Raw genomic sequence first — 16810 nt, forward strand, 5'->3', positions numbered from 1 at the left:
CACTGCTCCCACAGAGCTCCTGTTGTTTCTTCCTATATTTGCTTCTTTTCTCTGCTTCTTCTCTACTCACTCACCCTGCCTCAGCCCTAGGTTTATATAGGGGAAGTTCTTCCCCTCCCAGGACTGGGCAGGAGGTGTGGCATGCATAGGATCCCTGACCAAGAGACCTCCCACCTGCTCTCAGACATAACATTACATTACTGTGGAAAACCAGACCCCTGGGGTGCCACACCCTGTCTGTAAAGCGCTGTGGAATTAATGGCGCTATATAAGCGAGTAAAATAAATAAATAAAAAACTAATTTTGTAAGTACCTGGTGGTCTAGGGCAGACCTGGGCAAACTGCGACCCACGGGCCACATCCAACCCTCAGACAGACAGCCCATGGGCCGGACCATGACTTGCCTGCCCGCCGTCACCGCTCTCTGCATCATCGGGACACCCGCGGTGAATACATGGGTGGCTCCATCTTCCATCAATCAGCGTGCGAGTCCGCAGACGTAATCACGTCATTACATTGAGTCGGCTGTGCACTGCGGAGAGTCAGTACATCGGAGAGAGCACAGGCGCCGGGGGAACTGGAACAAGACGAGTATGTGTTGCAGTTTTTTATTAATGTGTATGCTCGTACTGCAGGTAGGAGGCTCTGTGGGGGCTGGTACTGCAGGTAGGAGGCTCTGTGGGGGCTGGTACTGCAGGTAGGAGGCTCTGTGGGGGCTGGTACTGCAGGTAGGAGGCTGGTACTGCAGGTAGGAGGCTGGTACTGCAGGTAGGAGGCTGGTACTGCAGGTAGGAGGCTGGTACTGCAGGTAGGAGGCTGGTACTGCAGGTAGGAGGCTGGTACTGCAGGTAGGAGGCTGGTACTGCAGGTAGGAGGCTATGTGGGGGCTGGTACTGCAGGTAGGAGGCTATGTGGGGGCTGGTACTGCAGGTAGGAGGCTATGTGGGGGCTCATACTGCAGGTAGGAGGCTATGTGGGGGCTCATACTGCAGGTAGGAGGCTATGTGGGGGCTCATACTGCAGGTAGGAGGCTATGTGGGGGCTCATACTGCAGGTAGGAGGCTATGTGGGGGCTCATACTGCAGGTAGGAGGCTATGTGGGGGCTCATACTGCAGGTAGGAGGCTATGTGGGGGCTCATACTGCAGGTAGGAGGCTATGTGGGGGCTCATACTGCAGGTAGGAGGCTATGTGGGGGCTCATACTGCAGGTAGGAGGCTATGTGGGGGCTGGTACTGCAGGTAGGAGGCTGGTACTGCAGGTAGGAGGCTATGTGCGGGCTGGTAATGCAGGTAGGAGGCTATGTGGGGGCTCGAACTGCAGGTAAGAGGCTATGTGGGGGCTTGTACTGCAGGTACGAGGCTATGTGGGGGCTCGTACTGCAGGTACGAGGCTATGTGGGGGCTCGTACTGCAGGTACGAGGCTATGTGGGGGCTTGTACTGCAGGTAAGAGGCCATGTGGGGGCTTGTACTGCAGGTAGGAGGCTATGTGGGGGCTCATACTGTAGGTAGGAGGCTATGTGGGGGCTCATACTGTAGGTAGGAGGCTATGTGGGGGCTCATACGGCAGGTAGGAGGCTATGTGCGGGCTCATAATGTATATAGGAGGCAATGTGCGGGTGCATACTGAATATAGGAGGCTATGTGAGGGCTCATACTGTATATAGGAGGCTATGTGAGGGCTCATACTGTATATAGGAGGCTATGTGGGGTTCATACTGTATATAGGAGGCTATGTGAGGGCTCATACTGTATATAGGAGGCTATGTGGGGCTCATCCTGTGTATAGGAGGCTATGTGGGGGCTCAAATGGTATATAGGGGATGTGTGTGGGCTCTTACGCTATAAAGGGGATGTCAGCAAGCATACATAATTCTGCTTAATGATAATTATTTTATAATAATATTCATTGTAATTAAAATATTGAGTAGAATTAATTTCAACCTATTGGTTCAGACCTTCACAACAGTCACGGACTAATGTGGCCCCTGGGGAAAATTAATTGTCCACCCCTGGTCTAGAGTATCAGTGCGGGGTAATTCTTGGGTGGTCTAGGGTAGAAAAGGGATTTATTTAGTTTTTTTTAACCCTGGTGGTCTAGTGGTTTGCCCAATCCCACCAGGATCTGTGGATATGACATTAATTATATATTATATGATTTAGCAAAAAACAGCATCTAAGAGTCCAAAAAAAAAAAAAAAAAAAAAAAAGAAAACTGGAAAAAATGATGAATCAAATGATCAGTGCAAAGTCATAATTTAGAAAAATGAAAGCTGACTTTTATTATTTTAACAGCCATCCATTTGACATAAACATGCATACGTAATTCTGTTACGCACACATCACATTATTTTATGTTAGTCATCAAAGATTAAAACATACAACATACGTCCTTACAAAAATGAGTCAAAATGCAACCTAAAAACATTTTCTCTCTTTTTTTCTTCCTAAGTCAAAAAAATCATTGTGCTGGGAACCAACATTTGTTTTTTTTACAACAGTTAATTTAAACACTTTCGCTCTTTTTTTTTTTTCTTTTTCTTGGCTGCACATGGAGAAAAAAAAAAGCCGCAACAGAAAAAAAAAAATCCAGTTGTATGTTTTTATATATAATTTTTTTTTTTTTTTTTTTTTTTGACGACAGCAGAAATAGGCAGATCCGCCATGCAGTTTAAGCAATATTAAATATTAGTATATTTTCTGGGAGGGGACAAAAAAAAAAATAAAATAAAATTTAAAAATATTTAGTTCAAGTCACAGAATTTTCCCCACATTCAGGGGAAAAAAAAAATCTAATGCGATGCATAAATAGCTGCCACTGAAACGGCCATTGTAAAACTGTTCACACCGCCTTCCCAGGTTTCAATCCCATTGATTTTGGCACGAAAAAATAAGACGACGTCAGAGCTTACTTAAGAACAAGAACACGGTTAAAAAAAAAAAAAAAAAAGTTAAAGAAAGGGAAAGTGAGAAATCCGGAGGGGGGAAATAAAACAGTAGAGAGGGGAAGCCGGACAGAAATAGTCATTGCAATCACTAAAATCCTGGAGGTCTCAGTCATTGCAGAATACTGTCTTGTGTCCACAGCAGATAAGCACCGACGTCACTGTTATTGCAGCATTGCCTTGACTTGCTTCGAGGTAGTCTCATCATTCAAATGCTTCGTTGTGTACCTGGGGAACACAAAGACGACCATGACACAGACACAGGACGACCATGAGTTATATCCTGTATTATACTCCAGAGCTGCACTCACTATTCTGCTGGTGCAGTCACTGTGTACATACATTACATTACTGGTCCTGAGTTGCATCCTGTATTATACCCCAGAGCTGCACTCACTATTCTGCTAGTGCAGTCACTGTGTACATACATTACATTACTGATCCTGAGTTGCATCCTGTATTATACCCCAGAGCTGCACTCCTATTCTGCTGGTGCAGTCACTGTGTATGTACATTACATTACTGATCCTGAGTTACCTCCTGTATTATACTCCAGAGCTGCACTCACTATTCTGCTGGTGCAGTCACTGTGTACATACATTGCATTACTGATCCTGTACTGATCCTGAGTTACATCCTGTATTATACTCCAGAGCTGCAATCACTATTCTGCTGGTGCAGTTACTGTGTACATACATTACATTACTGATCCTGAGTTACCTCCTGTATTATACTCCAGAGCTGCACTCACTATTCTGCTGGTGCAGTCACTGTGTACATACATTACATTACTGATCCTGTACTGATCCTGAGTTACCTCCTGTATTATACTCCAGAGCTGCACTCACTATTCCGCTGGTGCAGTCACTGTGTACATACATTACATTACTGATCCTGAGTTACATCCTGTATTATACTCCAGAGCTGCAATCACTATTCTGCTGGTGCAGTTACTGTGTACATACATTACATTACTGATCCTGAGTTACATCCTGTATTATACTCCTGAGCTGCACTCACTATTCTGCTGGTGCAGTCACTGTGTACATACATTACATTACTGATCCTGAGTTACCTCCTGTATTATACTCCAGAGCTGCACTCACTATTCCGCTGGTGCAGTCACTGTGTACATACATTACATTACTTATCCTGTACTGATCCTGAGTTACATCCTGTATTATCCTCCAGAGCTGCACTCACTATTCTGCTGCTGTAGTCACTGTGTACATACAATACTGATCCTGAGTTACATCCTGTATTATACTCCAGAGCTGCACTCACTATTCTGCTGGTGGAGTCACTGTGTAGATACATTACTGATCATGTACTGATCCTGAGTTACATCCTGTATTATCCTCCAGAGCTGCACTCACTATTCTGCTGCTGTAGTCACTGTGTACATACATTACCCACATAATAAGAGGCTGCCCTCTACCTCTATGCGATTTCTCTAAGATGAAACTTATCTGGCCACTAGATGGCGCTCAGGAGCTGACCGCTATGGTATACATTGCACATTAGCTCCCTCTAGTGGCTGCAGGCAGAATGTTAATGCAGGGGATTTCGTTATCTGTAACAGAAATCTCAGCCTGGCCGGCTGTAAAGATGTAAAGTTCTGCTCAGAATGTTGGTCCTTAATGCGACATGATGATAAAAGAACGACATAAGAAGTGCTGCACGGGCCGGTACTAACGGTGCTGACAAGCTGTAAATAAGCTTTTGCGCTCGGCCTGTTCTCTCCGCTATGGATCCATGCTCCATTACCCCTCAGCTCTTCAGTAAGCAGATGCTTCACATCAAGAGCGGAGGTGATCTTGGGGAAAAAAAAACAGACTGTCAGGAGACTGTGGCGCCTCCCACAGAACGCTGGGAAATGAGCCGGTCACAGGCGGCTGGCCCTATAACTCACAGCTATGGAAACCAGTGACCAAACCCTGACTCCTGCATGACGGGTGGGTCGCTGCTGGGGAATCCGTACCTGAGAGCGTTTAGGAGACCTTCTACACTGTTGGGGGGCTGTTCTTTGAGAACTTTAATGCAGCCTTTCATCTGAAACCAGAAAAGAACAGCGGGGTTAATACAATACTGCACAGTCTGTTCATGGTCATACATGAAAAACAACCTAAAATAAAAAAAAATCATAACTAAAAACAGCGCCACTCCTGTCCGTGGCTGTGTCTGGTATTGCAGCTCAGCCTCATTGACTTGCCTGCTATGTAGGACAACAGTGTCACTGTAAATACACGCAGTTTTGCTATTTACTGCTTGGTTAAATTTTAAGCCGTTCTTGAGATATTAACACTTGGTTCTTTTGTTTACAGCTCGTTGCCTTGGAGACCGACCACCGCTGCTAAAGAGTAGAACATGAGCAGCTCTTTTCTATTAAGCTTGTAAATGCTGTTTTGACGCTGAGCACAATAGCTAGAGCGCGCCGCCAACTCCTAATCTCAGCCAGATTCAGCGCAGATCTTACATGTTAGACAGCTGCGGTGGTCGGTCTGCAAGGAAACCAGTTGGAAAGAAAAGAAAAAGTGTGAATATCTCAAAAACGGCTGCAAATTTTAATAAGCAGTAAATTGGAAACGTGCTTGTTTTTAGAAGCCGTATCCAACCATATATCCATCTACGAAGACGGGACTAACCATTTAAGGTCATTAAATCTATTTGCAGGCTACATTTGTGAGATTGCTTTGCATGTACAGTCAGATCTCTATTATAGAGACCTATAGTAAGAACGCTGCGGCACCAGGGCGGACGTCCACCAGCTGTCAGACGGGCTTCTTATGAACTCTAGGGGTTTTCCGTGCTAAGCCACCCGTGCTGCGCCCCATCTGCAGCTCTCCTTCTTGGGAACAGACTGACACCTGTAATCTTTTTGCAGCTTAAGGACAACTATAAACATTTTGGGGACGTTCCTAGTAAAGGGAAAATCGTGCCCCGAGATGGCAAAGCCAAGGGTAAGAAGCATGTGTGGCCCATTCCTCCCTCACTTTGCAAATGTTGGCCTCAGTATAGACGGTGCCGGGCCTGAAGGTCGTTCTTTTCAATGGAATCATACTCGAAAAAATGTATTAAATTTGTCCACATATATTCCACCATATCATTTTGGTCATCTCATTTGCTGTACAGACTGAGGCAGTAGAGGCAGAGTCATCTCATTTGCTGTACAGACTGAGGCAGTAGAGGCAGAGTCATCTCATTTGCTGTATAGACTGAGGCAGTAGAGGCAGATTCATCTCATTTGCTGTACAGACTGAGGCAGTAGAGGCAGAGTCATCTCATTTGCTGTACAGACTGAGGCAGTAGAGGCAGAGTCATGTCATTTGCTGTACAGACTGAGGCAGTAGGTGCAGAGTCATCTCATTTGCTGTATAGACTGAGGCAGTAGGTGCAGAGTCATCTCATTTGCTGTACAGACTGAGGCAGTAGAGGCAGAGTCATCTCATTTGCTGTACAGACTGAGGCAGTAGAGGCAGAGTCATCTCATTTGCTGTACAGACTGAGGCAGTAGAGGCAGAGTCATCTCATTTGCTGTACAGACTGAGGCAGTAGAGGCAGAGTCATCTCATTTGCTGTACAGACTGAGGCAGTAGAGTTAGAGTCATCTCATTTGCTGTATAGCCTGAGGCAGTAGAGGCAGAGTCATCTCATTTGCTGTACAGACTGAGGCAGTAGAGGCAGAGTCATCTCATTTGCTGTACAGACTGAGGCAGTAGAGGCAGAGTCATCTCATTTGCTGTACAGACTGAGGCAGTAGAGGTAGAGTCATCTCATTTGCTGTATAGCCTGAGGCAGTAGAGGCAGAGTCATCTCATTTGCTGTATAGCCTGAGGCAGTAGAGGCAGAGTCATCTCATTTGCTGTACAGACTGAGGCAGTAGAGGCAGAGTCATCTCATTTGCTGTATAGCCTGAGGCAGTAGAGGTAGAGTCATCTCATTTGCTGTACAGACTGAGGCAGTAGGTGCAGAGTCATCTCATTTGCTGTATAGACTGAGGCAGTAGGTGCAGAGTCATCTCATTTGCTGTATAGACTGAGGCAGTAGGTTCAGAGTCATCTCATTTGCTGTATAGATTGAGGCAGTAGGAGCAGAGTCATCTCATTTGCTGTATAGATTGAGGCAGTAGGTTCAGAGTCATCTCATTTGCTCTATAGCCTGAGGCAGTAGAGGCAGAGTCATCTCATTTGCTCTATAGCCTGAGGCAGTAGGCGCAGAGTCATCTTATTTGCGCTATAGCCTGAGGCAGTAGGAGCAGAGTCATCACATTTGCTGTATAGACTGAGGCAGTAGAGGCAGTCATCTCATTTGCTGTATAGATTGGGGCAGTAGGAGCAGAGTCATCCCATTTGCTGTATAGATTGAGGCAGTAGGAGCAGAGTCATCTCATTTGCTGTATAGACTGAGGCAGTAGGTGCAGAGTCATCTCATTTGCTGTATAGACTGAGGCAGTAGGTTCAGAGTCATCTCATTTGCTGTATAGATTGAGGCAGTAGCAGCAGAGTCATCTCATTTGCTGTATAGATTGAGGCAGTAGGTTCAGAGTCATCTCATTTGCTCTATAGCCTGAGGCAGTAGAGGCAGAGTCATCTCATTTGCTCTATAGCCTGAGGCAGTAGGCGCAGAGTCATCTTATTTGCGCTATAGCCTGAGGCAGTAGGAGCAGAGTCATCACATTTGCTGTATAGACTGAGGCAGTAGAGGCAGTCATCTCATTTGCTGTATAGATTGGGGCAGTAGGAGCAGAGTCATCCCATTTGCTGTATAGATTGAGGCAGTAGGAGCAGAGTCATCTCATTTGCTGTATAGACTGAGGCAGTAGGTGCAGAGTCATCTCATTTGCTGTATAGACTGAGGCAGTAGGTTCAGAGTCATCTCATTTGCTGTATAGATTGAGGCAGTAGCAGCAGAGTCATCTCATTTGCTGTATAGATTGAGGCAGTAGGTTCAGAGTCATCTCATTTGCTCTATAGCCTGAGGCAGTAGAGGCAGAGTCATCTCATTTGCTCTATAGCCTGAGGCAGTAGGCGCAGAGTCATCTTATTTGCGCTATAGCCTGAGGCAGTAGGAGCAGAGTCATCACATTTGCTGTATAGACTGAGGCAGTAGAGGCAGTCATCTCATTTGCTGTATAGATTGGGGCAGTAGGAGCAGAGTCATCCCATTTGCTGTATAGATTGAGGCAGTAGGAGCAGAGTCATCTCATTTGCTGTATAGACTGAGGCAGTAGGTGCAGAGTCATCTCATTTGCTGTATAGACTGAGGCAGTAGGTTCAGAGTCATCTCATTTGCTGTATAGATTGAGGCAGTAGCAGCAGAGTCATCTCATTTGCTGTATAGATTGAGGCAGTAGGTTCAGAGTCATCTCATTTGCTCTATAGCCTGAGGCAGTAGAGGCAGAGTCATCTCATTTGCTCTATAGCCTGAGGCAGTAGGCGCAGAGTCATCTTATTTGCGCTATAGCCTGAGGCAGTAGGAGCAGAGTCATCACATTTGCTGTATAGACTGAGGCAGTAGAGGCAGAGTAATCTCATTTGCTGTATAGCCTGAGGGAGCAGGACCAGAGTCATCTCATTTGCTGTATAGCCTGAGGGAGCAGGACCAGAGTCATCTCATTTGCTGTATAGATTGAGGCAGTAGGTGCAGAGTCATCTCATTTGCTGTATAGACTGAGGCAGTAGGTGCAGAGTCATCTGATCAATAAAGAGTAGGGGATTTATTCACATGTTTATTGTACTGACGAATGTCAAGATTAGGCAGGACTGTAGCACTATAAAGCTCTGTATGCTGCTCTGCTGTCACCCCCTGATCTCTGGGTGAAGAGCCTATATCCAATCACTCCTTGGACGCTAAAAATTTAGGATGTTTATCGATCCATTCATTTCAGCAGCCATAAAGCAGATACTCTCTGCCGCATTTTCTATATAGACAATACAGGAACGGTTTGTCCCCAATATGGCAGTGTCAGGATATATATATATATATATATATATATATTATATATATATATATATATATACATATACACATACACATACACATACATACACAGTACAGACCAAAAGTTTGGACACACCTTCTCATTTATAGATTTTTCTGTATTTTCAGGACTATGAAAACTGTACATTCACACTGAAGGCATCAAAACTATGAATTACCACATGTGGAATTATATACTGAACAAAAAAGTGTGAAACAACTGAAAATATGTCTTATATTCTAGGTTCTTCAAAGTAGCCACCTTTTGCTTTGATGACTGCTTTGAACACTCTTGGCATTCTCTTGATGAGCTTCAAGAGGTAGTCACTGGAAATGGTCTTCCAACAATCTTGAAGGAGTTCCCAGAGATGCTTAGCACTTGTTGGCCCTTTTGCCTTCACTCTGCGGTCCAGCTCACCCCAAACCATCTCGATTGGGTTCAGGTCTGGTGACTATGGAGGCCAGGTCATCTGGCGTAGCACCCCATCACTCTCCTTCTTGGTCAAAAAGCCCTTACACAGCCTGGAGGTGTTTGGGGTCATTGTCCTGTTGAAAAATAAATGATGGTCCAACTAAACGCCAACCGGACGGAATAGCATGGCGCTGCAAGATGCTGTGGTAGCCATGCTGGTTCAGTATGCCTTCAATTTTGAATAAATCCCCAACAGAGTCACCAGCAAAGCCCCCCCACACCATCACACCTCCTCCTCCATGCTTCACGGTGGGAACCAGGCATGTAGAGTCCATCCGTTCACCTTTTCTGCGTCGCACAAAGACACGGTGGTTGGAACCAAAGATCTCAAATTTGGACTCATCAGACCAAAGCACAGATTTCCACTGGTCTAATGTCCATTCCTTGTGTTCTTTAGCCCAAACAAGTCTCTTCTGCTTGTTGCCTGTCCTTAGCAGTGGTTTCCTAGCAGCTATTTTACCATGAAGGCCTGCTGCACAAAGTCTCCTCTTAACAGTTGTTGTAGAGATGGGTCTGCTGCTAGAACTCTGTGTGGCATTGACCTGGTCTCTAATCTGAGCTGCTGATAACCTGCGATTTCTTAGGCTGGTGACTCGGATAAACTTATCCTCAGAAGCAGAGGTGACTCTTGGTCTTCCTTTCCTGGGGCGGTCCTCATGTGAGCCAGTTTCTTTGTAGCGCTTGATGGTTTTTGCAACTTCACTTGGGGACACTTTCAAAGTTTGCCCAATTTTTCGGACTGACTGACCTTCATTTCTTAAAGTAATGATGGCCACTCGTTTTTCTTTACTTAGCTGCTTTTTTCTTGCCATAATACAAATTCTAACAGTCTATTCAGTAGGACTATCAGCTGTGTATGCACCTGACTTCTGCACAACACAACTGATGGTCCCAACCCCATTTATAAAGCAAGAAATCCCACTTATTAAACCTGACAGGGCACACCTGCGAAGTGAAAACCATTTCCGGTGACTACCTCTTGAAGCTCATCAAGAGAATGCCACGAGTGTGCAAAGCAGTCATCAAAGCAAAAGATGGCTACTTTGAAGAACCTAGAATATAAGACATATTTTCAGTTGTTTCACACTTTTTTGTTCAGTATATAATTCCACATGTGTTAATTCATAGTTTTGATGCCTTCAGTGTGAATGAACAATTTTCATAGTCATGAAAATACAGAAAAATCTTTAAATGAGGTGTGTCCAAACTTTTGGTCTGTACTATATACACACACACACACACATACACAGTTATTGTATGGTATATAAATATATGTGAATATATATTTAGAAATAAATATCTATAGATAAATAGATATCTATCCATCTATATATATGTATATATTTTATATAATTTTTTTTACATACATTACATATGTATTATATATTTCATATATTTATTTTTTCTTCCATGTTATATATATATATTATGACATAAAAAAATGGAAAAACGCAAAATTGAATTATCAAAATATAAGAAAGTAATATAAAAATATATATACATAAACCTGATCTAAACAATATATTGGGTATATATAAGAGGACACATTCCCTTTAAACAGTAAGGTTAGAGATGGTGTCCAGGTGAAGAGTTCAGGGCTTCTGATGTGAGAATGGAGGTTGTGATTATAGATTTTTTTTCTTCCAGAGCAGCTTGAAAATTTTATTTATTTTTTTTTTTTTTTAAAAAATTGCTGTTGTGGTTTTCTCATCATCAAACCTTCAATTTCAGATCAGCATTTCCTAAAAGTGTTTTGGAGCGGTGGTCACGGTGGGGGTGACCCTGAGCTGGCAGTCTGTGTGCCCGCCAGAGCGCCAGCTTAGTCTGTCATTTTTGATCAGGTCTCCTGACACCAGCGCGTCTTTGAGAACTTTCCTGCTGACTCTGTGTTGTGCTAATGGATACGGAGCGCGGAGTTGCGGTGCTAATGCACTTCCCGATGCTGGCAAAGCCGCGCGCCTCTTTAATATTCAAAGAGAACAAACATACATCAATCTTTGACATTTTGGCGAAGGCTCCCACGGGATGCACGTGGTCGTACAGGATGATGACTCCCACCATCACTCTCAGACAAAAGGACACGGTCTCTTCATTTGTAAACCGACTCCTGTATTCTCTGCAATGAGTAAAAGAGACGCAATGTTAAAATATTTCACCAGATTGTTACTGTACGTTCAAAATAAATATATTTACATAATCGCGTCTCTCGAGTGAATCTCCATATCATTTCTTGAAATATTTTTAGAACGGTTACAGCTTCATTTTTTTCTCGTACAGAGCTCCGTATTCTGTGTACAGAGACATTTAAAGGGAACCTGTCACCAAGTCAAAAGTGGCCAATTTGTGCTTTTATTTTATTCCCCATGTTCCCGTGAGTATTTCAGTTTTTGTTTTTTTAAAATCCGCCATACGGTTCCATAGATATGGATCTTTTTTTTATTCAGTGCTCATTTTATGGAAATTTACCAGGGGGCGTGTCTGACAAAATTCTATAGAGGCGTGTCTTTAGGTGAGCCACGCCCCCTCCTAAAGACCATGCGCACTAGCGCAAGATAAAAAAAGGCCCATATGTCTGGATCCGTGCGACGGATTCTAAAAAAAACAAAAAATGGAAAACTCAGGGGAGCAATGGGAATTAAATAAGAGTTAATAGGAGCCACTTTTGACCAGGAGATAGGTCTGCTTTATATAATAAAACAGAATTTTCCTGCTGTCACCACTATGGGGAATCTTAGGAGCTTACGGTATAATTATTGACTTTAAAGGGGCTGTCCTCCTTTGGGAACATTTTTTTTTTTAATTAAAAAGGTATGTATTTTTGTAATTGGGTTTAGTTTAAAATGCTGCACCTTCTGACTTCTAAGGCCTCTTCGTTGCACTGCCTGTTGATGGCTGCAGAATGAGTTAACTGAGAATTTTTCAGCGAGCTCTTTCAAACAGAAGAATTAGTAGCTCTTTAATCTGTCTTTTTCTGATCATCAAAATACAATATTGTAAACCCTTGAATTAGAACTCTATTAAAAACATAAGATCAGTAGTGAACTAACTCAAAGTGATAACTAAAGTTCTTTAATAAAGTAATAGTACATATAATACAATAGAAAAAAACACTAAAAAGTAAAAAAACAAACAAAAAAAAAAAGAACTTACGGAGTTTCCAGCATTACCCGACACACACTGGCCATGGTGCTTAGACAATCAGTGGTATTTTCTATAGGTAGGTTCTTGTTCTATGAAAGGGGGGAAGGATATGAAGAAAATCCAATGCAAGAAAAAAAAAATTCAACTGATGCAAAAAATGTGATAAGGAATTATCTCGTCATGTTGATGCCCCATTAGGGCAACTTTATGGGTGTTATAAGGGAAAAAGGGGTCTCCTGACTTGAACCGAGGCTGAACAGAGCCTCTCTGGTCCCAACACAAGACTACTGGTGCACCTGCAGCTAGCGGCACAGCTCAGGGCACAGCAAGGATTCTCCGCCCCTCTAACCTCTGGGTCGTTAGCGCTCCTTAAGTCTCTTCCACCAGCCCCTTATTCACCAAGTACATGTATTATATTGTAAGAAAATGCTGCCATAATTATGATTTTCCCTTTGACCCTTTAAATTTCCTGTTTTTTGCGTAAATCCAATATAACATTTTTTTACTAAGAAGTTATACATTGTCATATTTATTTTTTTCTTTTTTAAGCTAACAGAAAAATTTTCAGTGGTTTGTGTATGGTTTTTATTATCCTTGCCCTAACATTAACCCCAGTCCTAACCGTAGCCCGAAGTCCAATCTTCACTATAAAAATAACCCCAACGCTAGCCCTAACCCAAACCCTAAACCTTGCCAGAGCCCCAACGCTAGCCCTAGCCCCAACGCTAGCCCTAGCCCCAACGCTAGCCCTAGCCCCAACGCTAGCCCTAGCCCCAACGCTAGCCCTAGCCCCAACGCTAGCCCTAGCCCCAACGCTAGCCCTAGCCCCAACGCTAGCCCTAGCCCCAACGCTAGCCCTAGCCCCAACGCTAGCCCTAGCCCCAACGCTAGCCCTAGCCCCAACGCTAGCCCTAGCCCCAACGCTAGCCCTAGCCCCAACACTAGTCCTAACCCCAAACCTAACAATAACGCTAGCCCTAACCCCAAACCTAACAATAACGCTAGCCCTAACCCCAAACCTAACAATAACGCTAGCCCTAACCCCAAACCTAACAATAACGCTAGCCCTAACCCCAAACCTAACAATAACGCTAGCCCTAACCCCAAACCTAACATTAACCCCAGTCCTAACCGTAGCCCAAAGTCCAATCTTCACTATAAAAATAACCCCAACGCTAGCCCTAACCCAAACTCTAAACCTAGCTCTAACCCCAACGCTAGCCCTAACCCTAAACCTTGCCAGAGCTCTAACTCTAGCCCTAACCCCAACGCTAGCCCTAACCCCAACTCTAAACCTAGCCCTAACCCTAAACCTTGCCAGAGTTCTAACGCTAGCCCTAACCCCAACGCTAGCCCTAACCCCAACGCTAGCCCTAACCCCAACGCTAGCCCTAGCCCCAACGCTAGCCCTAGCCCCAACGCTAGCCCTAGCCCCAACGCTAGCCCTAGCCCCAACGCTAGCCCTAGCCCCAACACTAGTCCTAACCCTAAACCTAACAATAACGCTAGCCCTAACCCCAAACCTAACGATAACGCTAGCCCTAACCCCAAACCTAACAATAACGCTAGCCCTAACCCCAAACCTAACAATAACGCTAGCCCTAACCCCAAACCTAACAATAAAACTAGCCCTAACCCCAAACCTAACAATAACGCTAGCCCTAACCCCAAACCTAACAATAATGCTAGCCCTAACCCCAAACCTTGCCAGAGCTCTAACGCTAGGCCTAACCCCAACGCTAGCCCTAACGCTAGCTCTAAACATAGTAAAGATTTGGAATATTTAAAAACTTAGGGTCCGACTTATTACGACTGGTGTTGCGCATGCCAGCCTTACTGATGGATGTCCAGGAGTAGGAATGACCCAAATCCCTTAGGAGGCGCATGCCAATGAATGAATTCGGTGCATCTTACAACTGGCGCGCTCCTCCGCCAGAAATGTTGCTCCCTCCAGTCAAAAATTGGAGTAACATTTCTTACGCAAGTTACACCACATCCTTTGATGGATTTGTCACGCCCCACCCTGCCACCAGCTTCGCCCATTTTTAGTGGAACTGGCATAAGCTAAAAGTTGTGCAATACTTTAAAATAGTAATATCATGTTAGTGCTTTTTTTTTTGTTTTATAGGGGGACAATTTTTTTAAATTTAAGACAGCACCCCTCCCCCCCCCAAGTAGGTCTCGGTCTCTCCTTCCACAAAATTACAAGCGAGAGGAGAGGTAGGGAACTCTGACAGAGCTCAGAGCAACATTTGTAATCTCAGTTGCTGCCTATGCAGAGCGCTGCAGTCTAAATGAGTTTGTTGACGGCTGCTACGCTCTGCGTAGGAGACGACCAAGATGACAAAGCTCACTTCATCATTCTATGAGCTCTGCATAGGAACCTGGAAACCAGCAAATGCCCTTGGCCCCTTTTCTTACCTCCGATACAAACTTAGTTGTGGCATCGCTTAACGTTTTGAGCATGGGCGTGGCCTCAGCGTAGAATAGCGACATCCTATTGGCCAGTTCATTATTTACTTCGTTTTCTCCCTCTGCCTATAATCAGAAGTGTGCAAGGGGAATAAACATCATGTATATACACGGGATTCATCACATTACTCCTAACCACAGATTCATTACCGCACCCTGAACAACAAGGGGATACATGGGAAACCTGCACTGAATCCGGGGGATGGACCGGAGACATCCGGTCCCCTAATGAATAATACTTAAACTGAGAATCTCTGGTTAATGCACGTCAGAAGAACAAAAAAAAAAAACACAACTTTCAGTTTTGTAGCGTTCTATGTCAGAATTTTGTGATAATTGTGGAAAAAAAAGGAGAAATAATTTCTAAAAATTTAAAAGTGAATAAAAAAAAATCTAAATAAATATGAGAAGGGAACAATTTTGTTTTTTTTTGTTAGATGACCAATAAAAAAAAAATGAAAAAAAAAAAAAAAACAGCAAAAAACAAAAGAAAAAACAATTTATAATAGATAACAATAAAATGTCAAACAAGAGCAAAAAATTAATTGGGATGATCATAAAGATATTAAATGCAAAATATTAGAAAAAAAAAAAGTATTTATAGGTTTTTACCAAACTTAAAATGTGGGTGGATTATAAAAAAAATAAAAAAGTACATAAAAAAAATGTAAGCGACAAAATATTAATTTTCTAAAACTACAAATGAAGTAAATTTTAGGCACAAATGGATATACGAAAAATGGGGGAGCACACATTCACTGATTCACTGCTACTCCTTTTTTCTATGAAAATGAAGAAATGAAAGTCAGACATTGCTTTTCTGCTTCCACAGAATTTTTAAAAAAATTAAACACATGAAATCGGCCTGGACAGAAATGATGGTACCCCTGAAAATAATGTGACAAAAGGGACATGTTAAATCAAGTTGTGTCGACTAATTAGCATCACAGATGTCTACAATCTTGTAATCAGTCGGTGTGCCTGTATATAGGGCTACAGATACTCACTGTGCCTGTATATAGAGCTACAGATACTCACTGTGCTATATATAGGGCTGCAGATACTCACTGTGCCTGTATATAGGGCTACAGATACTCACTGTGCTGTTTGGTGACATGGTGTGTACACACTCAACATGGACCAGAGGAAGCAAAGGAAAGAGTTGTCTCAGGAGATTAGAAAGAAAATTATAGACAAGCATGTTAAAGGTAAAGGTTATAAGACCATCTCCAAGCAGATTGATGTTCCTGTGACTACAGTTGCACATATTATTCAGAAATTTAAGATCCATGGGACTGTAGCCAACCTCCCTGGACGTGGCCGCAGGAAGAAAATTGATGACAAATCAAAGAGACGGATAATATGAATGGTAACAAAAGAGTCCAGGAAAACTTCTAAAGAGATTAAAAGGTGAACTTCAAGCTGAAGGAACATCAGTGTCAGATCGCACCAGCAGTTGTTGTTTGATCCAAAGTGGACTTCATGGGAGACAACCAAGGAGAACACCATTGTTGAAAAAAAATCATAAAAAAGCCAGACTGGAATTTGCCAATCTACATGTTGACAAGCCACAAAGCTTCTGGGAGAATGTCCTATGGACAGATGAGACAAAAATGAAAGTTTGTGGCAAGGCACATCAGCTCTATGTTCACAGATGGAAAAATGAAGCATATCAAGAAAAGAACACTGTCCCTACTGTGAAACATGGTGGAGGCTCTGTTATGTTCTGGGGCTGCTTTGCTGTATCTGGCACAGGGTGTCTTGAATCTGTGCAGGGTACAATGAAATCTCAAGACTATCA

General features: G+C 43.4%; 1 protein-coding gene across 10 annotated transcripts in view; it reads right to left on the reverse strand.

The window, feature by feature from the left end:
- Positions 1 to 2639: 2639 nt before the first annotated feature.
- The window catches only part of CYRIB (CYFIP related Rac1 interactor B), a 205751-nt gene continuing 191580 nt past the window's right edge, over positions 2640 to 16810 (reverse strand). For all 10 annotated transcript variants that reach the window (XM_073679888.1, XM_073679889.1, XM_073679886.1 and 7 more), the window contains 5 exons: positions 14959 to 15075; positions 12547 to 12626; positions 11386 to 11512; positions 4927 to 4997; positions 2640 to 3173 (listed from right to left, as the gene is read on the reverse strand). In XM_073679888.1, coding sequence (XP_073535989.1) covers positions 3110 to 3173; positions 4927 to 4997; positions 11386 to 11512; positions 12547 to 12626; positions 14959 to 15075 — 459 coding nt within the window. In that variant the 3' untranslated portion in view covers positions 2640 to 3109. The remainder of the gene's footprint in view (positions 3174 to 4926; positions 4998 to 11385; positions 11513 to 12546; positions 12627 to 14958; positions 15076 to 16810) is intronic.

The sequence above is a fragment of the Phyllobates terribilis genome, unplaced genomic scaffold, assembly GCF_046119375.1.
Source record: "Phyllobates terribilis strain yellow unplaced genomic scaffold, ASM4611937v1 Scaffold_4__5_contigs__length_816908805, whole genome shotgun sequence".
Lineage (NCBI taxonomy): Eukaryota > Metazoa > Chordata > Amphibia > Anura > Dendrobatidae > Phyllobates > Phyllobates terribilis.